Source organism: Pseudorca crassidens, chromosome 19 (assembly GCF_039906515.1).
Source record: "Pseudorca crassidens isolate mPseCra1 chromosome 19, mPseCra1.hap1, whole genome shotgun sequence".
Lineage (NCBI taxonomy): Eukaryota > Metazoa > Chordata > Mammalia > Artiodactyla > Delphinidae > Pseudorca > Pseudorca crassidens.
In genome coordinates this window covers 56,366,696-56,391,633 of record NC_090314.1, presented here as the reverse complement: position 1 = coordinate 56,391,633, position 24,938 = coordinate 56,366,696, and the positions used below count along the sequence as shown (strand labels likewise).

Here is a 24,938-nt window from a genome sequence, read left to right as displayed (position 1 = left end):
GAAAAGCGCGCAGTCACTGCCGATGGGAGGGGGAGCGGGATTTGCCGGCAGTTGGAAAGCCCGCGAAACGCTCCTTCCGGCTGCGAAGCGCGCTGTGACGGCAGGAAAGGGAGGTGCTCCCCTACTGGGCTCCGCCTTCTTTTCATGCCAATTTCTAAGCTCCACGCAGGTTTTCTGCTCGGACGTCCGCCCCGCCTCTGTCGGGGGGCGTACTCCTTCACCTTGCCCGTCTGTGTTTGCGGCCTCTTCAGACCGCGTCTCCAGGCCCCCTTCCGCAGTTCCTGTCTCCTTCGCTGCGTTCCGCTTTTTAGCAACCCCACCCTTGCCAGAGCCCACGAGGTCGGCCCCGCTCCCCCGGAGCGGGTGAGGGAGCCCTAGCGGCGCGCTTGCACGTCCCGGGTCGCCCAGGACTACATTCCCCAGCAGGCCCAGCGGCCGGCGCCGCGGCTGCGGTTAGGTGACCGGGTCGCCTGACCTGCGGTGAGTCAGGGCAGGGAGGGCGGGGCCGTGCTGGCCGCTGCCTCTGGCCCTTGGCCCTAATCCCCCTCTCGGGCCCCTTAAGTTGCAGCTACAACGTTCTTGGCGTTTCTCCGGGTGTTGGGCTCTTCCCTACTCGGATCGTGTCCTAGGAATGTCCTAACTGTACCCGTGGGGAGAACTTCACCCTAAGCCCGGGATTCCACTCCAAGACCTGGAAGTTGACACCTTGGCTGCCCCGCTCCTGGATTTGCCGCCTCCTCTCACCATCTCATTTCTTCTCCCAGGATTGCAGTGGGTTCCCCCCGAGGAGAGCTGACTGCCCTCTGCTGCTGCCGACCTTTTGGCAGAGTTAAGCCAAAATGTCCCCGGAATCTAAAAAGCTTTTCAACATCATTATTTTAGGAATTGCCTTTATGTTTATGTTCACCGCCTTTCAAACTTGTGGAAATGTAGCGGTGAGTTGGAATTTGATCTCCTTCCTTTGAAGTGCTTATCATAATGCATTCCAAAAATGATAATCAACGTTATGTCTAATAATGCAATTAAGTCGCACCTTTTATTTTGTCACCTACGCTTCCTCGTTTTCCATGATTAGGTTTGATTTCATGTGGCAGACGTTTCTTGTTGGGGTCGTTTATTTCTCTTACTTGATTTGGGGTTTGTATGCTGACCCATTTATATTTTTTATTTATATTAAGGACTACATTAGTACTTGGAGAGTTGAGGGACTAAACCTAAGGCCTAGTTTCAGATGGTCTTCACCCTTCCCCACCCCGCCCCCACACGCCCCTCAATGGTTTGCCTTCTGTTCTGTAGTCCGTTCTCCTCTCGTGTTAGAATTTCAGTATTAAGTATTCGGCATCTTGAATTTTTACTCTATTCCAAGTATTTGGAGAGCGACTTTCTGGGGTGAGGGCAATTACAAAAGGTTTTCATTGATTAGTTTTATCTTCCACACAGCAAACTGTCATCAGGAGCTTAAATAGCACAGATTTTCACGGCAGTGGCTATACCAGGTATTGTACTGTATGATTGGTTTTACTTTGTATATCACAGATGTTGCTTAATTTCATCAAAATCACAGACAACGTATTGTAATTAGATTATTACTGATATTTTTTCTTTATCCAGACTACTTAGGAGAACATAATAGGATGAAGGTGATGAGTTTAGGTTTCATATAGAATTAGACACTGGGTTTGAAATACTGGCTTCAAAACTTAATTACTGCGATATCTTAGGAAGTTGCTTCTATGAGCCCAGTTTCCTTGCTCAGATCAATGCCTGTAAAGCGCTTGGCACAGTGGCTGGCATTTAATAAGCACTCAGGTATTGTCATAATTACATCTTCCAAATCCTAAACAGAGGATGTTTTATATGACTTTCGAAATATTTGGTCTTCCTGTTTTTGTGATTTCGTAATTACTAATATATTGTCATCAGGAGTTTTTAGCTTTTTGTTAAGGTGTTTAGGGCCAATTTTACAGGTGGAGAAAATGAAATGAAAAGATCTTCATAAGTCACTAGTACGTTGTGGTTGAAGTTGGGAATGTAATACATACCTGTATGTAAACACTTACAGATTTCTTACTTTCTCTATGGTTAAATACTAGATTGCGGCCAACCCCTTACCCGCTTCCTCCCCAACTGTTCTTATTTGGTTCTGTGTTACCTAACCTAAATCTGACCTTATATATGATAATTGAGAGTAAAAGAATGCTAATGTCCATTTTTTGAAGTGATTAATAATAATACCACAATTTTTTGTAATGTTTTGTCTTCATGTATACTGTAAAGAACAAATGAAAGAACATTTGATATTTTAGAGATTCATAAAAGCCAAAGAATAATTTACTTGGTTTTATAAATAGTGGCTTATAAATGACTCTTGAAATGATTTTAGTCACACTTTGCCACAAGACATATATACTGGGGCCAGGTCTACAGTAGCTGAATAATGTTCAAGTGAGACCGTTAGGTTGAGTTAAATAAATTCTGGTTTAAGCAAGTTTTAACTATGTGATTATTTATAGCAGTGAAATTTCATGCTGTTGCCAGGAGTTGTAGGCTAAATTTGTAGAGCAGATTGGTTGACTAGGGCCTCTGGAGTCAGATTACCAGGGATGGGATTCTGGCTCCACCACTGACCAGCTATGAGGCTGGACTTTTGACACGTTACTTACCCCTCTGTGTTTCAGTTCTCTTTTCTATAAAATGAGGATAATGATACGTTTTTCATAGAGCTGTGTTAGCTGCTATTATAATTTACTGGTACATTAAAAACCATATTGTCTAAGGCAGACTGATTCAAAGAAACATTTGACAAGACTTCAGTGTTTTGTACAAGTGAAAACTTTAATATGACATTCAGTGTAAGGATATAATTATAAATCCTGACTAAAGAATATGAGTGCTTATTGCAAAACAAACTATAGACTAAGTGGGTTTGAAAAAGTGATCTTTTGACAGTCTTTCAAGAGTTGTTTTTTCCTTTTGTGTGTTGTGTGTGCAGCATGGCAATTATTTATGGAGTGTTCTCTGCTTCAAATTTGATTACGCCGTCAGTGGTTGCCATTGTAGGACCTCAGCTCTCTATGTTTGCTAGTGGTTTATTTTACAGGTGAGTAGTCCAATTTTCTTTCATTTAATGAGAACACCTTCAGCTTCTTTCAAGCACACAGTAAACTTTTAACGAGAACTTGCTGACTCGGATTGAATAGATTATAGGAAGTATTTCAGGGATTTGGTTCTCTACTTGATGCTCAGGGACACCATTGTTTTAATGTGATGGAATTTGTGTATATTTGCTTTCATTTTACCACCAATAAAAATAGCATCCAAAAACCTTTCTCTACAAGAGTTGAAAAGAACTCATGAAGTAATCTTATTTTGTATCAAGTTGACTAATGGGAATTAAAACGAAATAACTGAACTTTTCTTCTGGGCTATAGAACTGCACTATGTACTGAGCTGTTGGCAGAGGCCAATTGCAGATCTTTATTCAATGTCTCAGTTCACAAATTTGAAATAGTACGTTAAGAAATGGATAGGTCACATTTGTCCCCTTTTTGCCAGTACCAGAGAAGCCCTTTACAGGTTGAATTTTTTTCTTTTCTTTTTTTTTGGCTGCGTTGGGTCTTCCTTGCTGCACGCAGACTTTCTCTAGTTGTGGCGAGCAGAGGCTACTCTTCATTGTGGTGCACGGGCTTCGCATCACGGTGGCTTCTCTTGTTGCGGAGCACGGGCTCTAGGCGTGCAGGCTTCAGTAATTGCAGTGCATGGGCTCAGTAGTTGTGGCTCGCGGGCTTAGTTGCTCCGCGGCATGTGGGATCTTCCTGGACTAGGCCTTGAACCCGTGTCCCCGGCATTGGCAGGCAGATTCTTAAACACTGTGCCACCAAGGAAGTCCTACAGTCTGAATTTTAAAAGAAGAGATCCCTCAGAATTGATTCCTAGAAGGCATAATTGGCATTCTGTTTCAGGTATTGTTTGACTATAATACGTTGACCTGTTACATTTTAGCATGTACATTGCCGTTTTTATCCAGCCTTTCCCGTGGTCCTTCTACACAGCCTCTGTTTTCATTGGAATTGCAGCTGCTGGTAAGTATTTTGATGTTCATTTTCCCTACTTTCCAGGTCTTATCTAAGAATATTATTTATATGTTTAGTATATAAAGCTAAATGATTTCATTCCCTTGATAAACTTTTGATTTGAATTTTAGTACTTTGGACAGCACAAGGAAACTGCCTGACAATAAATTCAGATGAGCACACTATTGGGAGAAACAGTGGCATTTTCTGGGCACTCCTACAATCCAGGTAATAATTCTTATGGCTCAATCTTTCCTATAGTTTTTTTTGTCACACCATTTTTTAGACCCTGGTTGTGTTGAAAACTCAGATCTTCTTGTTTCATGAGTTAAGTTCCTAGGTACATGTGATGGAGATTTAAAATTTTATGGGATTACTTACAAATGCATGGACCTACCTCATTGGAATTTATGACTCGTAAATGGAAAATAATATTAACCATAATGTATTTAGCACCTGCTATACTTTAGGTACTACTGGGCTCTTGAATTTCAATAATCCTCACAACCCCCTGCAATAAGAAGGTATTAGCTCCATTCTACAGATGAGATAACAAAGGCTTAGTTAAAAGTTAACTGATCCAATCATCTGGATTCCAAAGGCCATGTCCTTCCCACCCAGCTATGCCACCTGGTAGCTGTTAACAGTTAAATTTCTAAAGTGAGACTAACTCTATAATGATACAGCATATTATACATTTCCTAAGTAAAAAGCAACAACAGTCATTCTGTCATGGAGTCTGTCCTGACGATTTACCCTCATGAATCCTAAACGCCTAAAATTTTGGCCATGATAAGACTTAACAAATGCAGATGTTGTTTTAAGAGATTGTATATTCTGAAACTGGAGTGTAAGTGAATGATTTCTTCCCTAGGAAAATACTAAATAAAGTATCTCATTAGATGCAGATAACTAAATCATGGATTTTTTTTTCACCAATTCTTTAAAATATAGGATTTTAGAGGAAGGGTAAACTTGTTTCCAAGGAGTCATTTCCAGACCTTCAATAAGTCGCATGTTTCACAGTGAGTCAGGTCTTTGGAGGACAGTCTGAATCAGGCTTCTCTCATGGGGAAGGAAACAGTTCCATCTGGCTCAGTTGAGTTTTTCAGAAAGAGGGTGAAGTTGATGTTTTCAATGACTTAGGGCAGGTAGATAACTTCTTTAATCATGTAGGCCTCTCTTTCTCTTCTTTTACAGGTAATGGAAAAATTATTTCAAAACCCATAAATATGAAAATAACTTCCCAACATCCTCTCCCTCCTTTTCTTCCCCCAGCTTGTTCTTTGGAAATCTCTACATATATTTTGCTTGGCAAGGGAAAACTCACATATCAGGTTTGTCTTATTCACTGTGCCTCATTCAGTAAGTTCAGCGCAAAATAGCTGTTCCACGGAAATGCCCCATATTGCTTTGTTCACATTGTTCTAGTGAACCGTGGTACCCTCAGTTCTCTCACATTTTAGCTTTTAGTCATCTTTTCCCTTGGATTATGTTATTATACTAAGACTACAGTTTATGACTGCACTTCAGGCAGCATCTCAAAGTGTGGGAGAAGGTTATGCTCTGTGTGAGGAGACTAGTCAGTTGTCAGAAGACTTTTTAATTCAGTTGTTTTGTCTGTTCCCTTCTTTGATTAAAAGAATAAGATTAAGTTCTTGTGCTGTTTTTCTTTTGGCTTATTAGTATTTCTCTGACTGAAAGACAAAGGGGGATGTATCCTATTTTTCTCCTTGTCCTAGGTTTTTACTGATGCAGTAAAGTAAGATTTAATGACAAAGTGTGTTGATGGTTATAAACAAACATAGTACTGAACATAATGCTAACTCTGGAATTGTTTGTATGGCCAGTACTATCTACTTTCGTCTTTGTTTTTCTCCCTAGAGAGTGACCGAAGAACAGTGTTTATCGCCCTGACAGTGATTAGCCTTGTGGGGACAGTTCTCTTCTTTCTCATTCGGAAACCAGATTCCGAAAATGTCCTGGGAGAAGATGAATCTTCTGATGACCAGGACCTGGATGTCAACGAGTAAGAAGTTGGAAACATTCCTTTCTATTTTAAACTATATTTTGAGTAGGTCTAGTCTAGGAATTACCAGCCTTTTATAGCCCTAACTGATAATCCAGTGCTGGGCAGAAATGAGGGAAAAGTTTTAAAGCAAATAAGCAGAGAAAGAAGATAAAGGGGAGCTGCCAGGGAGGAGGAAGGGAAAGGAAGGTAGACAGAGGCGGGGAAGGTAGTGAAAAGGTTTGTGGGGGATTTAAGTCTAATCCCAGGTCACCAGCTGTGTGACCGTGGACAGTAGCAATGTTCCCCTGAGTTTCTCTAGGCCTCAGTTTCCTCATTCAATTCAGCAGACATTTCCTGTGTTTTAATGTGTGAGGATATAGGCTCATAAAGTTGTATAGAAAACAGGGCTTCCCTGGTGGCGCAGTGGTTGAGGGTCCGCCTGCTAATGCAGGGGACGCGGGTTTGTGCCTAGGTCCAGGAAGATCCCACATGCTGCGGAGCGGCTGGGCCCGTGAACCATGGCCGCTGAGCCTGTGCATCCGGAGCCTGTGCTCCACAACGGGAGAGGCCACAACAGTGAGAGGCCCGCGTACTGCAAAAAAAAAAAAAAAAAAAAAAAAGTTATATAGCAAACAATCCTCCGTTACTATTTCTTGGATCCAGCCCTAAAATTTTCCGATCATGTGGTACAAGTGAGTGGCAGGGCCATCAGCAGTCGTTACAGATGAGCTGTGGTTACACCCATGCTCTGGATTTTTTTTTTTTTTTTTTTTTTTTTTGCGGCACGTGGGCCTCTCAGTGTTGTGGCCTCTCCCGTTGCGGAGCACAGGCTCCGGATGCGCAGGCTCAGCGGCCATGGGTCCCGGGCCCAGCCGCTCTGCGGAATGTGGGATCTTCCCGGACTGGGGCACGATCTCGTGTCCCCTGCATCGGCAGGCGGACTCTCAACCACTGCGCCACCAGGGAAGCCCCACGCTCTGGATTTTGCAGTAACCTGTGCAGGTAGTTTTCCCCGATGTAGTCCCTACTGGGAAACAATTACACAGTCCTGTTTTTCTAAAAATTGTGAATTACCTTGAGCATATTTCTTTTCTTTTATTTCTTTTTTTTTTAACAAAACTTTTTGTTGTTGTTTTGTTTTGGCCGAGCTGCACGGCACACAGGATCTTAGTTCCCCGACCAGGGATGGAACCCGCGCCCCGTGCTGTGGAAGCACGGAGGCTTAACCACTGGACTGCCAGGGAAGTCCCAACAAAAGTTTATTTTTAAATGTACAATAGGCTCCCAAACAACACTTCATTCTAGCTGTAGGTGGCAACAGATGTTATGACTGGGAAATCCAGATGGTTAAACAGGAATGGAATTAAGGACCATCATTGCCTCAGGCACAAAGAACAGCTTACTTTTGGCCATATTTCTTAATTCCACCTCTGGCCAGGGGCCCTTCTCTGAGGCCTCCTCTCTCTGTTTCTGCTTAAATGTCTTATCTTCCTCATCCATCTCCTTGTCCTGGTCCTTGGGCTGCTTCAGGGGCTGCTTCTTGCCACGTTTGAGGCAAGACATGGCTCCTTCCTCCCCTTCCCCAGACCCTGCCACCGGAAGCAAGGACCTATTTCAATTATAACTAAAACTGTTTGAAACATCACAGATGATTTCTCTGCAGGTTATCATCTAGATTTGAAGAAAGGGGAATGAGAAATCTTCGCCACTCTTGTTCTGCTTTGTGAATTGATAAAATTATGAAGCTTGCCTTATAAGCATTTTACCTATTGTTAAAAATTTTGCATCGAACTTTCTGTGCTGCCTTTTTAAAGCCCAAAAAGGGCATAAAATTCTCCAGTCATAGGATCATTAAGCATTCAAAATTTGCGCTGTTCAGAGCAAAAAATACATGTTTATATAAGTATACAAACATTTATGTGTATATGTACCACATATGTGTTTTTTTAAGCACAAACCAATGGATATTGGAGAAGGGGTCTGTGAAGATGAATGCCACAGATTCAACAAAAATTAAACACCCATTCATTCAGCAAATGTTAGGTGTTGGTACTGTGAAGACAAATACAACCTGTCCCTGTTTTCAAGGAACTTTTCTGATAGACAAGGGATCATGTAACTGTCATAAGGTGCTATGCTGAGGGGTACCACTTAGCCTTTTTTAGCATTCTCTGTTTCTGAATTGTCTTCCGAACTTGAAACTTGTGTCTTTATTCTGTAAATAGCACCATGTGCCAGCCATCTTCTAAAGGGGAGGGAAGGAGTAATGAACAAGACAGAGAATTCCCTGTTGTTATGTAACTTAATTGTAGAGGGGCTGGTAGACGATACCCCGTAAGAAAATAGCAGAGTAAGTGCTAGAAGGCAGTGAGAAAGGGGGAGGTGGTGGAGAGCTGGGAGGTGAAAAGGTGTGAAGATCTACTGATGGCCATTGCAGCAGATGCCAGGGGTGGAAAGGGGTGTGGTGGGCACCAGGAATGCCAGAGGCGCCTGGGCCTCTCACAGTGCAAGTAGGAGTGCACTGTGAGAGTAGTGCAGCAGACAGAGAGTTGATTACATAAGGATACAGCAGGAGTTTGGATTTTCTTCTTGGTGTGATTAGAAGCCGCTGAGGAAGTAAGTAGGATCTGATTTTAAAGAATTCCACTTTGTGGAATCCACTTTGAATGATTTGCAGCTGATAGTAGCTGAGTTGATTATATTTTAATAGTCGATAGAGTACAAATCAGTTTCTACTTATTTGGGGCCTTGAGTGTGAAATAGTATAATCCACACCTGATCCTGTCCAAGTACTAGATGAGGGAACTGTCATTAAATGGCATTCACATAGTATTTGCTTCCAGGGAAGGCATGAGTTTTTATGGTGGGGAAAAAAGTTTTCCTGTTGGTTAGAAGATACTACCATTTTTGTGTTAGTAATTTATTTATTTAAGTCAACCAGATCTCCTTTAGGTTTTTTTTTTGCTGTTCTTGTTATTTCCGGTTTGTTTGTTTGTAAATGATATCCTTTAAAGATCTAAGAGGAGTAGACTTGGCTGGTAGGGTAAGAAATGTAATTTCTTAAAAACTTTCTTACCCTAACCTTGTAAATAATTACACTTAAGTTACTTTATCTCAATTAATTCTCACAGGTAAGTGATAGTGTCCCTGTTTTATAAATGAGGAAATGAAAGTTAGAGAAATGAAGTCATTTGTCTAAAACCACACAACTAATAAGTGGCAAAGCAGGCCTCAGCCTCAAAGCCCACGTTTTTAACCCATAGATGACATCGCACCCAACCCCCTACCGCCAACGACGGCGATGCTTTTCAAGAGTTCTAACACTGAAGAACCACCGAGTAGTTCTTACATAGTTGGAGTGGTGGAAGATTGAGCCCTGACAAATTGTTTTTACAGTTTGGAAACAGCGTGGAGGAGATTTCTGTCCTGCCTGAAGTATCATTTGTGAAAAAGACATGCAGGACTCCGTGCCCTAAATTTAATGGGAGGGAAGCGTGCTCCACGGTGGCACTTTAACCACATCGTTCTCTGAAGCAAGGACCTGGGTCATGAAGGGACACCCTGGAGCAGGGCGCGTTGAGGCCACTGAAAGTGTTTGCCAGACCACGTAGAGGACAGCGCTTTTACAGATTTAAGTGAAAATGTGATAGTATTCTTGTTCTCTTTCTCCATTTTCAGGGGAAAAACTTTTCTCTTTTTATCTTTTCAGGTCTGCCCAGAACAATATGACAAAGGCAGTAGATGCATTTAGTAAGTATTTTCGTGTCTGAAATGCAGGAACTGTTCAGGAACAACTTCAGCATTTGCCTTTCCCCCTTTCCCTGGTAACTTTGGATTGACGATACCCCAGTATTTTCATGCTTCCAGGTATGCCGCTCTGAAATATGCTAGTCTTCTCAGTAAGTATCTCTGTAACGTGGGGGATGTGAGGGATGAAGGGTAATTCCGTGCCCTACCTGAGCACGTGTGTGAGGGGGGCCTGAGGTTAGGAGTTTACCCGAGGAAGTGAGGACACAGACCATTTCTTCGTGCATCGCTTGTCACTCCTCAGAGCCACGCAGGAGCTTGGGTGACCCAATAGCGTGTAAGGCCAATCACGCTCATCTGTTGAGGGTTCTTCCTGACTAAACCTCTCGATGTGCTTTATGTTGTTTTGTTCTCACGACAGTTCTGTGAGTATCATATAACACACACGTATTATTATCTCCATTTTATAGAAGAGAAAACTGAGGCTTAGAGAAATCGTTTACCCAAGGTCAAACAGGGCATTCCTTTCTTGTTATCAGAGGCCTAGAAAGCCACGTTGGCTTCTTTGGTGAACATGGAGTCAGGCAGAGGGAGGCTGATGGCCTTCAGGCTTATGGGATGGTTTGTCCAGCCTCCCTGCTCTATTACTGAACCCCTCTCTGGATGTCTCTTGATATTAACCAGTTTCAGGATGTCCTTCCTAGGCAGTTGTACAAACTTTGCCTCAACTCTGTGAAATGAGACACTAACACAGTTAGGGCCTCATGCCTTTTATCACGGAGCTGGTTGGTTACTTGGTGTAGGGTTCAGTAGTAATAAGAAACTGGGCTGTCAGGTTTGAATGGAGAGAAAGAAGGCAGCGGCCAAAAAGGACAAGACATATGAGGTGCTATAGGGCAAGAACATTTAAATTTAGGTGACGATTCCTGGCAGCTAGGGAGCAGTGTGACGTTATGAGGCGGCAAGGAAGCCGAAGGCAAAGAGAGAAAGGAAAAAGAATGTCCAAGCTGTTCTGTCTGTGAGTCGGTGGTTCATTTATTATTTAATCGTGACTTTCCTTCAGTTGGTGCCGTGGTAGGTATTGTACAGAAAGGGTTCTCGCTTATCTAGAAGGCGCTTCATTCCTCAGTTGAATGTATATGTGTAATGCGATTCTAGAAAATTGCAATAAAATTTTCTTACATCTATTTTTTGGTCCTGATGAAAAGTTCCTAAAGTTCACCTGGAAGAATAAACGTCTGTCAATAGCCAATATAATTTTTAAAAAGAACTTTCCCTAATAAATATCAAAACCTGTTATGAATCCATTTGAAAACATTGGAATACAAAAAGCAGTGGAACTGAAGTCTAGACCCACAATGGAATTCGGAATACAGTAAAGCAGTCTTAGAAAAGCAAGGCCAGACAGCTGACTGCATGGGAAAAAATGGAGTCTTACACTAACATTCCAGGTAGATTAAATGTAAAAATGAGGCCATAATAGTAACCGTAAGAAATTAATTTGGTAGAGGAAAGCCCTTCACGCAGGTCTGTCAAACAGGGAAAAGAATGCTCTTTGGGGGACTTCCCTGGTGGCGCAGTGGTTAAGAATGCGCCTGTGAATGCAGGGGACACGGGTTCGAGCCCTGGTCCGGGAAGATCCCACATGCCACGGGAGCAACTAAGCCCATGTGCCACAACTACTGAGCCTGTGCTCTAGAGCCCGTGAGCCACAACTATTGAAGCTTGCACGCCTAGAGCCCGTGCTCTGCAACAAGAGAAGCCACCGCAATGAGAAGCCTGCGCACCACAACGAAGAGTAGACCTCGCTCGCCGCAACTAGAGAAAGCCCGCGAACAGCAACGAAGACCCAATGCAGCCAAAGAGAAATAAATTAGTAAATAAATAAAATTTAAAAATAATATTAAATTTAAAAAAAAGAATGGTCTTTGGTTACCTAAAATATAAAATTTCGGTCTCTCAAAATCTAATGAGTTAAAATGGCAGGGAAAATATTTACAGTATATGATAGTTATGAACCAATAAGAAAAGCATAAACACTCCAGTAGAAAATATTTATTTTATAAACAAAGGAGAATTATTATAAGCTAAGTATAAGAAATGCAAATTAAGTTTTCTATCAAATTTCAAAAGATAAAAAATAATTCTCAGTATATGGGGCATAGGTACATGCGTAAGACCACAACGCTAAAAATATACACTTGTATTACTTTCTGTGATTTGTCAGTAAGTATCAAAAGCCTTAAAAATGTTTATACCTTTACCCCAGCAATTCCACTAATAGGATTATCCTCAGGAAATAATTAAGAATTTTGGCCAAGATTTAACTACTGTTTATATTAGTGAGAAATGGAAATAATTTAAATATTCAACTACAAGCCATCTATCCAACAGATTACTGTAGCCATTAAGATGATCACTACGAATATTAGAAAATGTTTGTTATGTGAAAATAAATTATAAAATAGTATAAATAGTGGAATTTCTTTTTAATTAAAAAAAAGCATAGAGAAAGTCTGGGAAGAGACCCATTAAGGTGTTAGATTATTTTCCTTAATAGAATAACTTTATTGAGATGTGGTTCATAGTAGTATACAGTTCACCCATTGAAAGTGTATAATTCAGTGGTGTTTAGTATATTCACAGAGTTGTGCAACTGTCACCACAATCAATAACCTATTCAGGGAGTTCCCTGGTGGTCTAGTGGTTAGGATTTGGTGCTTTCACTGCCATGGCCCAGGTTCAGCCCCTGTGCGTGTGGCCAAAATTAAGTTAAAAAAAAAAAAATTATTTTGGCCACGCCATGCTGCTCATAGGATCTTAGTTCCCCGACTCTGGGTTGATTTTTCATTTTCTTGATGGTATCTTTCGAATCACAGAAGTTTTAAATTCTTGATGAAGTCTGATTTAGCTATTTTATCTTTTGTTGTGTGTGCTTTTGGTATCCTAGAAGGCTTTGCCTAACTCCAGTTCACAAAGATTTACTCCTGTATTTTTTTCTAAGACTTTTATAGTTTTAGCTTTTACATTTTGGTCTGTGATCCATTTTGAGTTAATTTTTTGTTTGTTTTGTTTGTTTTTGCGGTACGCGGGCCTCTCACTGTTGTGGCCTCGCCCGTTGCGGAGCACAGGCTGCGGACACGCAGGCTCAGCGGCCATGGCTCACGGGCCCAGCCGCTCTGCGGCATGTGGGATCTTCCCAGACCGGGGCACGAACCCGTGTCCCCTGCATCGGCAGGCGGCCTCTCAACCACTGCGCCACCAGGGAAGCCCCATTTTGAGTTAATTTTTATGGATGTTGGGATGTAGGAGTCCAGCTTCATTCTTTTGCACGTGGAGATCAGTTGTCCTAGCACCATTTGCTGGAAAGACTATTCTTTCTCCCATTGAATTGTGTTGGCACCCTTGTTGAAAATCAATTGACTGTGAATGTAAGAGTTTATTTCTAGATATATGTCTGTCCTTATGCCAGTACAATGCTGTGTTGATTATTGTAAATTCTGAAATTGGAAAGCATGAATTTTCAGCTTTGTTCTTTTTCAGGATTGTTTTGGCTATTATTGGTCCCTTGAATTTGCATATGAATTTTAGGATCAGTTTGTTGGTTTCTGCAAATAGATTATATTGGTTTTTTTTTTTTGATAAACAATTTTTTAGAGAAGTTTTAGGTTCACAGCAAAATTGAGAAGAAGATACAGAGATTTCCCATATATGCCCTGCCCTCACCCGCACATAACCTTCCCCATTATCATTGTCCCTCACCATAGTGGTACATTTATTACAATCAGTGGACCTACAGTGACACATCATTATCACCTAGAGGCCATAGATTACATACATTAGGGTTCACTCTTGGTGTTGTACATTTTATGGGTTTGGACAAATGTATAATGACGTGAGTTCACCATTATAGGATCATACTAGATTATATTTTAAAATTTCTTTTTGTTACCTAAATTTTCTGATTAGTCAAAAGCAGATATGCTTTGCTAATGTAATGTTTTTAATTAAAAATATTGTTTTGGGCTTCCCTGGTGGCGCAGTGGTTGAGAGTCCGCCTGCCAATGCAGGGGACACGGGTTCATGCCCCGGTCTGGGAAGATCCCACATACCGCAGGGCGGCTGGGCCCGTGAGCCATGGCCGCTGAGCCTGTGCGTCCGGAGCCTGTGCTCCGCAATGGGAGACGCCACAACAGTGAGAGGGCCGCGTACCGCAAAAAAAAAAAAAAAAAAAATTGTTTTAAACTTTGTTGATCATGTATTTTTTTTCTGGAAGTATGTGAAAATGATTGGTGAAAATATTGCATTTAGTTCACTTTATTTTCGTGAAATTGAAGAAGAAAAAAAACTATCTTCTTTTGTATATGGAGAAATTCAGGACAGAGTGTGATTTATGTGCGTTTCCTAGTCATCCGTTGAATAGGAACTAAAATCTGGATCCTCAGGCCAAGGATGAGCTGTAGGGGCCACACCACCGCCCCCAGGGCTGAACTGAGGCCTGAGCGCTCCTGCTGCAGAGCTGGCCGCACCAAATAATGTCTCTGTGAGACTGGAGAGCTTTCATTTATTTCCAGGCTGGTTCTGATTTGGGGTGGATTTTGGTTTTGTTTTCCCCCGCCACCTTTTAAAAAAATCTGGATCTGCTATTAGTAGGATCCTAGATAAGTGGCCTTAAATTATGAAATGTGAGCAGGTTCAAAAAAGTTAAAATGTGCAGTTTTTAGAAATGCATTTTCCATTGCAGATTTCAACTAAGTTGAACAACATAGAAATAAACATTAAGGGGATCAGAAACAAATAGGCAGAACTGAAGTTTCAGTCCTCAGATCCAGAGAGAGAATCTCAGGAAGCGGCATCCCAGCTTCTGGTGGTCAAAGAGCTCCGCTGCTGATTCTGACCTAGAGTCCAGTGTTAAAGCTGCCCTGTGACAGTTCCTTAGGGAAGTCAGCACTTTGCCAACTGCTGACTCTCTTAATAGCCTAGCCTTTAATCAAGTCTGTTGGAATATTCTGTTGTTTTGTTTGGTTCTATTTCTTTTCTCTGTTTCATGTTTTGTTTGTTTTCATGAGAGCTGGAGAATGTGTTAGAGAAAGCACAACTCTAGACTGTATTTACACAGTTGAAATCAACATTTTTTTTATAGGGCAGATTTAGTTCATACCTTAACCATTTGAATCTGAATCATTAACCTCTGTCCCAATGTATTTGTTTATTGGCATTATTGACAAGAGGTGTTTTGGTTGAATGAATGTTTTATAAGTTTTGTTTGATTGATTAAAATGTAGTTAAGTACTCCTAAATTTTTTTTTCCTTTTTTATAGAAAAGTCTCTTAAGTTATGTGTCACCAAGGAGATGCTCCTTCTTAGCATTACAACTGCTTATACAGGTAATGGGATTAATTATGGTTTTGGTTTTCTGTGGCTGCATAATTACAGTAAGGGTTGAAAACAGCAACTGTGTTACTTTCTCACAATTCTGTGCATTGACTGGTCTCAGCTAAATGGTTTTTCTGATGGTCTCGGGGTCTCTTGTGGCTGCTGTTACAGGGTGGCTGAGGCTAAAACTTCCAAGGAAGTTTCATTTGCATGTCTGAACGGGTCTGATGCTAGCTGGGTCTCAGATTTCTCCTTGTGTCTCAGCCAGCTATGTGACCCCCTCCCACACAGGTGAAAGCAAATCATAGGGCCAGCCCAAATTCAGTGTGGGATGATTCTACACAAGAGTTTGAAAACTGGGAGGCCTGGTTCATCCCAACCAGTGATTTTAGGGCAAAATAGAACACTACAGAAAATAATCATGAGTAAATCTGTGTAACTTGGCGTGAATTAAGATAATTTTTAATGAAATGGAATGAGTTCTGTGGCTTACAGTGATAATGTGATGTGATAATAGGTGGAATACTCTTAGGTCTTAAGGAAATCAGTTTCCTTGTAAAAATTGCTCTAATGTGTCAATTATTACTTTTGCTGTTACAGTTGACCCTTGAACAGTGAAGGGATGGATTAGGGGTGCTGACCTCCCCCGCAGTTAAAATCTTCATATAACTTTAGTCCGCCCTTTGTGTCCGTGCTTCCTTATCTGCTGATTGAACTAGTGTGGATCCTGTAGTCTATATGGACCCACACAGTTCAAACCCGTGTTGTCCAAGGTTCAACTGTATGTGCCTCATCGGTATAAACGTCTTATTTTTAGGTCAAACAGAATAAATATTAAACATCCTCAGAATTCAGTTAAGGTTTTGTAGCGTTAAGGAATCAGGTTTTCTACTCATTTGCTCTTATTTTCTACCCGAATTTTTGGAATTTCTTTTCCTAGGACAGTGTGTTTAATTAAAACTTTTGACTTTAAGCAAAAGTGGATAGTAGTTATTGGTCTTACAGATGTATATCCCTGTTCCCTTGGGAAGCTATTAATAAGGATAATGAGCACTTTAGTTTCACTGTTACAAGTTTATGTTAATTATGTTCTCTGTTCATCCCCTGTCTGCGCACAGAGTGACCATTTTTAACATAAGGGTGTCTTCGCTTATTTGAGTTGTATGCTTTTATCTGAAATGTGTGACAACTGCCGTCTTGTGGCTAGTTCCATGTCATCAGTTAGGTCACGTAAAATTATGCTGTGCTTGGGGAGTAGCATTTCAGCCTGTGTGCATTTTGTTTTATGCGTGTATAGCTCAAATACTACTAGTCACGAAGAAAAACCAGGAAAGGGAGACTGTGCATTTTTTTCAATACTAAATCCAGTGCTTCCCAATCCATGGTTGGTTGAATCTGAGGCTGCAGAGTCTTGGATATGGAGGGCTGACTATGGGACTTGAGTATCTATGGAGTTTTATACCTAGGGACAACTGTAATTTAAATCTCATTTTTTTCTGAAGGTCTGGAATTGACTTTCTTCTCTGGTGTATATGGAACCTGTATCGGCGCTATAAATAAATTTGGAACAGAAGAGAAAAGCCTCATTGGACTTTCTGGCATTTTCATTGGCATTGGAGAAATTTTAGGTTGGTTTAAGAAAAAAAGTTTTTGCACTAAATCAGTTTGTTACAGAAATTTTAAATGTACTTCACCTCTCTATCCTTGAATTTCTGTTTCCTTGCTTTTATACAAATGGGTATGTCTTTGTTTTTTTTTGTTGTTATCACTGTTCTAAAACTAAATTACAAAACATTTGCCAAATAATTCAAGACAAAACCATAAGTAAGAAAACATGGTCTCTCCCAGCTTTTCCTCTTAAAATACTTAGCGAAGGTGTATTAGAATTCCTGAATTTTTTTAAATTTATTTTTTATTTTTTAGTGTGTTAGTTTCTGCTTTATAGCAGAGTGAATCAGCTATACATATATCCCCATATCTCCTCCCTCTTGTGTCTCTCTCCCACCCTCCCTATCCCACCCCTCTAGGTGGTCACAAAGCACTGAGCTGATCTCCCTGTGCTATGCGGCTGCTTCCCACTAGCTATCTGTTTTACATTTGGTAGTGTATATATGTCCATGCCACTCTCTCACTTTGTCCCAGCTTACCCTTCCCACTCCCCATGTCCTCAAGTTCATTCTCTACATCTGCATCTTTAGAATTCCTGAATTTCTTATTCTCTGAATCTCTGACACCAGTTGGATGTGTGACAATACAGTTCAATTCTGACACTCCTAGAGTTAGCATCGGACTCCACAGGTTCAAGGGTGTAGTCCTGCAAGACCAGCCTCACTTGAGACATCAGTCATTAAGTCCTGGGTCCCAGGCTATCTTCCCTTCTGTCCAGCTTGGCTACACATTCAAGGGTTCCCACCACACCCCTGGAAAATGCTATACTTACTGTTAAAGTTTATTATAAAGGATGCAAACGAACAGCCGGATGAAGAGGTACATAGGGCAAAGTCCAGAAGGGCCCCTAGTGTAGGAAGCTCTGTCCCGATGGAGGCTGGGTGTGGTACCCTCCCGTCATGTGGATGCAGTCATCACCAGGAAGCTTTCCCAAACCTGTTTTGTAGGGATTTAGGGAGATCTCATTATGTCACATGGTTGATTAAATCATCCACCATTGGTGATTAGACTCAGCTTCTACCCCCTCTCCCCTCCCCTGAGATTGGGGGGTGGGGCTGAAAGTTCCAACCCTCTAATCAAGGCTGGGTCCTTCTGACAACCAGCCCCCATCCTGACTATCTAGGGCCACCTCCATACCCCCTCAAGGATCACCTCATCATCATAAACTCTGGTGTCATTGGAAGGGATTAGTTAAGATAACTAGAGACATTCCTTTCACTGAGAAATTCCTAGGGTTTTAAGAGCTCCATGCTGGAAAGTGGAGAGGAGGAGAGGACAAGGCAAAGACCAAATCTCTTTTTATTATACCGCCAGGTATTCCTTATTCAGCAATGATCCGTTCAGTACTTGCAGTATATTGGGTGTTGTGTCACATATGAGGAACTTACCAATTCAGCACGTATTTGTTGGGAATCCATTGTATGAACAAAACATGGAGCTTATATTCTTGGGGAAGAACACAGACAATAAAAAACATTGGAAACTTAGAATGTCAGACAGTGATAAGCACTATGGAGAAAGCAGACTTGGGTGTATTTTTGTTCCCTAATTCAGCAGTCCCCAACCTTTTTGGCACCAAGAACAGTTTCATGGAAGACAGTTTTTCCATGGATGGGGGCGGGGGCATGGTTTCGGGATAACTCAAGCACATTACATTTACTGTGCACTTTATTTCCATTATTATTACATTGTAATATATAATGAAATAATTATACAACTCACCATAATGCAGAATCAATGGGAGCCCTGAGCTTGTTTTCCTGCAACTCGATGGTCCCGTTGGGGGTGATGGGAGACAGTGGCACCTGACATGTGTTGCTTATGTCCAGTCTACTCCATAAGATGCAGCTTAATTGTCATGTGGCACTCACTGATGGGTTTTTTTTTTTTTTAGCAATTGATATTGTCATATTTTTGGAGTTTAGCAATCCTAATAGGTGTGCTGTGGTATGATTTTAATTTGTAATTCCCTAATAGTATATGATATTTTTGTATGATTTTTACTATCTGTATATCTTTTTTGGCCAGGTGTCTTGTTCAAATCCTAACTCATTATTTATTTATTTATTTATTTTTGGCTGTGTTGGGTCTTCGTTTCTGTGCATGGGCTTTCTCTAGTTGCGGCGAGTGGGGGCCACTCTTCATCGCGGTGCGCGGGCCTCTCACTGTCGCGGCCTCTGTTGTTGCGGAGCACAAGCTCCAGACGTGCAGGCTCAGTAGTTGTGGCTCACGGGCCTACTTGCTCCGCGGCATGTGGGATCTTCCCAGACCAGGGCTCGAACCCGTGTCCCCTGCATTGGTAGGTGGATTCTTAACCACTGTGCCACCAGGGAAGCCCCACTGATAGGGTTTTGATATGAGTCTTCAAGCAACTGGTTTATTATGGTCTCTGTGCAGACAGACCTCTCTGCTAATGATAACCTGTATTTGCAGCCACTCCCCAGCGCTAGCATCACCGCCTCAGCTCCCCCTCAGATCATCAGGCATTAGATTCTCAAAAGGAGCATGCAACCCAGATCCCTCGAATGCACAGTTCACAGTAGGGCTCATGCTCCTATGAGAATCTAATGCTGCTGCTGACCTGACAAGAGGCGGAGCTCAGGCAGTAATGCGAGCTATGGGGAGCGGCTGTAAATATGGAAGAAGCGGCTGGCCTGCTGCTCCCCTCCTGCTGTGGGGCCCGGTTCCTAGCAGGGCACCGGTACCCCTCCCCTAATTTATTGCCAACACCTGGCACGTGTGTGTGTGTGTGTGTGTGTGTGTGTGTGTGTGTGTGTGTGTGTAAACATGTTAATACAGTTACAGAACTTGTTTTAATGTCTTTGCTCATTCTAACATCTGCAACAGCTCTGGGGTAGTGTTGTTTTATCCTTTACAACTTTATCGAGACATAATTCACATGACGTGTAGTTCACCTGTTTAAAGTATACAGATGAGTGTTTTTTAGTATATTCACAGGGTTGTACCGCCATCACTGTAATCTAATTATAGAACATTGTCATCACCCTTCTCCAGGAAACTGCTAATCTACTTTCTCTATAGATTTGTTTATTCTGGACATCTTGTGTAAATGGAATCATACAATATATATAATCTCTTGTGTCTGGCTTCTTTCACTTAGCACAATGTTTTCAAGATTTTCCCATGGTGTAGCATGTATCAGTACTTCATTTCTTTTTCTTTATTTATTTTTTACTTCATTCCTTTTTATTATCAAATAATATTTAGTTGTATGGATCTACTACATTTTATTTATCCATTTATCATGTCACAGACATCTGGGTTGTTTTTGCTTTTTTTTTTTTTTTTTTTTTTTTGCGGTACGCAGGCCTCTCACTGTTGTGGCCTCTCCCGTTGCGGAGCACAGGCTCCGGACGCGCAGGCTCAGCAGCCATGGCTCACAGGCCCAGTCGCTCTGCGGCATGTGGGATCTTCCCGGACCGGGGCACGAACCCGCGTCCCCTGCATCGGCAGGCAGACTCTCAACCACTGCGCCACCAGGGAAGCCCTGTTTTCGCTTTTTGGCCATTATGAATAACGCTGCTGTGAACATTGGTGTATACTTTTTGTGTGAGCTTACGTTTTCATTTCTCTTGCATGTAAACCCAGCACTAGAATTGCTGGGCCATGTGCTAACTCTGTGTTTGACTGATTTGTCTGCTTACGATGGGTCCTGTCTTCCTGTCTCTTTGCATGCCTGGTAGTGTTGTGGATACGAGCCATTGTGAACCGTACCTTGTTGGGTGCAGGATGTTCTTTATATTCCTGTTAACGTTCTTGAGCTTTGTTCTTGGATGTGGTTCATTTACTTGGAAACAGTGTGATTTTTTTTAGGTCTTGCTTTTAAAATTTGTTGGACGGGATCAGAGCACTGCTCAGACTAGGGCTAATTATCCCTCACCCCTGATGGAAGACGCTTCTGTGTACACCCAGTGCCCGTGAATAATAAGATTTCCAGTCTGGCTGGTGGGGCCAGGCACTCTTCCCTGCCCAGGGCAGGGCACTAACACCTCTAATCCTCTTGGAAGTTTCTTTCCAGGCCTCTGCTCATTTACTCACATCCTGTGCTGATCAGCTGTCCTTTCTTATACTCTGTCTTGGGGACTCAGGCACCTTATCTCCCCAGACTCTCAGGTCTGTCTCCTCAACTCAGAGAGGCTGCGGGCCTCCACCTGCCTTCCCTCCTCTCCTCCCTCTCCCTCCCTGCAGCCCACAGCCTCTCAGTCAGCTGGGGCAGGTGTGGGCCTCACCTCATTTGTTTCCTGACTCTCAAAGATCACTGCCCTTTGTCGCGTCTTCAAAACCATTGTGTCATATTTCTGGTACTTTTTTTGGCATGTGGGGGAGTGGGTCACCTGTGTGCATTTTGTGATCTGTTTTGTCTTGTTTATTTTTAGTCCATTTGCGCAGCCGTGGCATTTTTCTATAGTAACTACCTTCTTCTTCATTGGCAACTCCTGGTCATGGTGATGTTTGGGTTTTTTGGAACTGTTTCCTTCTTCACTGTGGAGTGGGAAGCTGCTGCCATTGTAGCCCGGGGCTCTGTTAATAACTGTTTCAACAGTTATTTCTTACTTTCTATATTTGTGCCTTCTTTCTTTCTCTCTTTTTTGATTAAATTAGCTATTGTTTTGTCCGTTTAATTTATTTTTTCAAAGAACTAAGATTTTGATATAGTAACTTGGCCTTGGGTTTTTCTGTTCTCTACTTCATTCATTTTATAGGTGGAAGCCTCTTTGGCCTGCTGAGCAAGAATAATCGTTTTGGTAGGAATCCAGTTGTGCTGTTGGGCATCCTGGTGCATTTTATAGCTTTTTATTTAATATTTCTCAACATGCCGGGGGATGCCCCTATTGCTCCTGTTGAAGGAACTGATAGCAGTGCTTACATCAAACCCAGGTACAGTGACTCTCCTTTTTCTAGTAATTTAAGGAAGAGTGGGAGGTAGAGGATGGCTAGGAATTTAGAATGGAGCAGTTAATCCTTTTCTGCAAGTCTGTTATCTTTAAAAGGTCATCTGTCAAGTGTTAATGAAGCCAGAATGAGTTTAGATAGGAATCCATAGAGAATCCCAAGGTATTTTTCTAATTGCTGGTTTTAACCTTTCTCCCCACTAAATCTTTTTCTTGACCTGTGAAGGAGCACATAAGTATCTGATTTGAACTTTATATCTCTGCCTTTCAACCAGTGAAATGTCTAGAAATTTGGGCCCCGAGGAAGAGCAATGAGGAGCGAGGGGTGATCTGCCAGCTGAGCCGGCCACCCTGTTCTCTCACAGTGTCCACAGGAGCTTTGAGGGTGTCATTTTTTTGCACTCAACTCTCAGAGTCATTGTAGATGTGAGTGTTTATGTCTAGATCCACAGTCCAAGAGCAGCTCTGCCCCAAACACAGTGTTTGCTTCCCCAATAGTTAGTAGACCAGAGTTTGCTAGACTGCGAAGGTGAGTGCGTTTGAGCATAAATTCTGACTTTGTAAATTCCAGTATTTATTCATACTTGTTTCATAGTGTTTAAAACTTGAAAGTAAAATGCTTTTGTGGGTGAGTTGTTTCTACATTTTAATCAACTCTAACAAATATTGTTAATGCTCACTCTAAATTAATTTTGTTTTATTCAGCAAAGAAGTTGCCATCTTCTGCAGCTTCCTGTTGGGGCTTGGAGACAGCTGCTTCAACACCCAGCTGCTTAGTATTCTAGGTTTTCTCTATTCTGAAGACAGTGCACCGGCTTTTGCAGTCTTTAAATTTGTGCAGGTAACCTCTTCTTCAGATTGTGTTTAAAGCAGGGTCTATTTTTTTTTTTAGCAAACTTTGTTTTCTTAATATTTCTTAAATGAAAGTCAAGGACAACCTTTAAAAGGATTTATGGGACTTCCCTGGAGGTCCAGTGGTTAAGACTCTGCACTTCCACTGCAGGGGGCGCAGGTTTGATCCCTGGTCAAGGAACTAAGGTCCCACATGCTGCATGGCGCGGCCAAAAATAAAAAATAAAATAAATAATAGGGCTTCCCTGGTGGCGCAGTGGTTGAGAGTCCGCCTGCCGATGCAGGGGACGCGGGTTTGTGCCCCGGTCCGGGAGGATCCCACATGCCGCGGAGCGGCTGGGCCCGTGGGCCATAGCTGCTGAGCCTGCGCGTCCGGAGCCTGTGCTCCGCAGCGGGAGAGGCCACAATAGTGAGAGGCCCGCGTACCGCAAAAAAAAAAAAAAGCATTTGTGATTAGAGTTAGGAAGCAATGAGTAGTGTGATCTTTTTTGCCGCATCACTTGTATAAGAGATTTTATGTTCTGGTCTCTCTGTGGCTCAGACTTCCTTAGATACCAGAACTCATAGTACACACATGTAACAGGAGTGTTTCACACTGTTCATGCACATTATTTTATAACTCCTGTTTTTTACAAAATACCATTTTAAACAGTAGCTTACTTGATTGTTCCCAGCTCTCAGCAGGAGTTTGTGGTGCATGTTTGTGAGCTAGTGACCAAGGAAGTGCCGTGTAGATGCAGAAAGAGCAGGGAGCCGTGCAAGGCACAGGAAGCCTTGGGTCAGAGAGCGGTGGGGCTCTTTGTGGAGCGGCTGGGTCACCTGTGTGCATTTTGTGATCTGTTTTGTCTTGTTTATTTTTAGTCCATTTGCGCAGCCGTGGCATTTTTCTACAGTAACTACCTTCTCCTTCATTGGCAACTCCTGGTCATGGTGATGTTTGGGTTTTTTGGAACTGTTTCCTTCTTCACTGTGGAGTGGGAAGCTGCTGCCATTGTAGCCCGGGGCTCTGACTACCGAAGTATTTGATGAAGGGTGCGCACGAGAGGAGGCTGCCTCTTCAGACAGCTCGGCTGGGCGGTAGGGCTCGGTGGAGGAGGCCCGCTCTCATCTTCACAGTACATTGGAGGATGTTTAGGATGGAAAATCAGAGATTTAAGACTGCTAAATCTGCCAGAGTTGGTATTCAAGTTTACAGATGTTAGTTGTTTAAAACTAGTGGAATAAGGGAGACTTGTACTGTCGATTATGATTGTTCAAAGATGTTGTTTTTTCAGTTCATCTGTCTCGCGTTCCTTTTGATCATGTTATAAACGTGTAGGTGTTTTCTTCTCCCCCTGTTCTCTTTGAACGATCGTGCTTTGATTGAAACTACTAGGCCATATGTCATATAAAGACTCCTGCTGGGTATGGCATATGTGTTACTATGTAATAAAAGGGAGCATATGCCACCCCACACGTGTCTGGGAATGACATTTAAATAAATCATGTGATGCTGAAATGGAATCTTTGAAAAGATTTGCACATTCTTTCTCTTTAAATGTTTTTGTTTGATAAAGTTTTCTTACCTTGTAGTTCATAGCAAGGGGGGGCGCTAATCAAGTATTATGAAATGGGGTAAAAATTGTCTTAAGTTTTAAAAACAGGAATCTAACATTTGTAGATGAACAAAAACACATTTACTGGGGGAGGATTTTGCTAGTAATTTTCCTGGAGGATGCAATGCATTAAAAAAAAAAACCCCAAAACATGTAGTGAGGTCTAAGCTATGGTGGCAGGCTGCCGTCACTTATATATCTTTTTACAGCAGACACCATTCCATAAGTGTGTCTGGCAATGGAATGTAACTATCTGGGGAGATGTTTAAATGGAAATGTTAACTTTTTTTTTTTTTTTGCTGTATACGGGCCTCTCACTGCCATGGCCTCTCCTGTTGCGGAGCACAGGCCCCGGATGCACAGGCTCAGCGGCCATGGCTCACGGGCCCAGCTGCTCTGCGGCATGTGGGATCTTCCCGGACCGGGGCACGAACCCGTGTCCCCTGCATCGGCAGGTGGACTCTCAACCACTGCGCCACCGGGGAAGCCCGGAAATGTTAACTTTAATCCATAAGAGCTTAAAACAATTATTTTAATTGAGGTATAGTTCAGACACCATAAAATTCACCATTGTAAAGTATACAATTTAGTGTTTTTTTTAGTACAGTCACAAGGTTGTACAACTGTCACCATTATCTTTTTTTTTTTTTTTTTTTTTTTTTGGTGGTACGCGGGCCTCTCACTGTTGTGGCCTCTCCCGTTG

At 42.1% G+C, this 24,938-nt stretch overlaps 1 protein-coding gene across 1 annotated transcript; it reads left to right on the top strand.

The window, feature by feature from the left end:
• Window positions 1–477: 477 nt before the first annotated feature.
• Window positions 478–24,143, top strand: MFSD11 (major facilitator superfamily domain containing 11). The gene is made up of 13 exons (XM_067714768.1): window positions 478–935; window positions 1,441–1,496; window positions 2,993–3,100; window positions 4,003–4,082; window positions 4,205–4,301; window positions 5,352–5,410; window positions 5,958–6,102; window positions 9,794–9,834; window positions 15,153–15,218; window positions 16,710–16,835; window positions 21,600–21,774; window positions 22,494–22,629; window positions 23,502–24,143. The coding sequence occupies exons 1-13, from the start codon at window positions 840–842 to the stop codon at window positions 23,664–23,666; spliced, it is 1,350 nt and encodes a 449-aa protein (XP_067570869.1). The 5' UTR covers window positions 478–839; the 3' UTR covers window positions 23,667–24,143.
• Window positions 24,144–24,938: the final 795 nt, after the last annotated feature.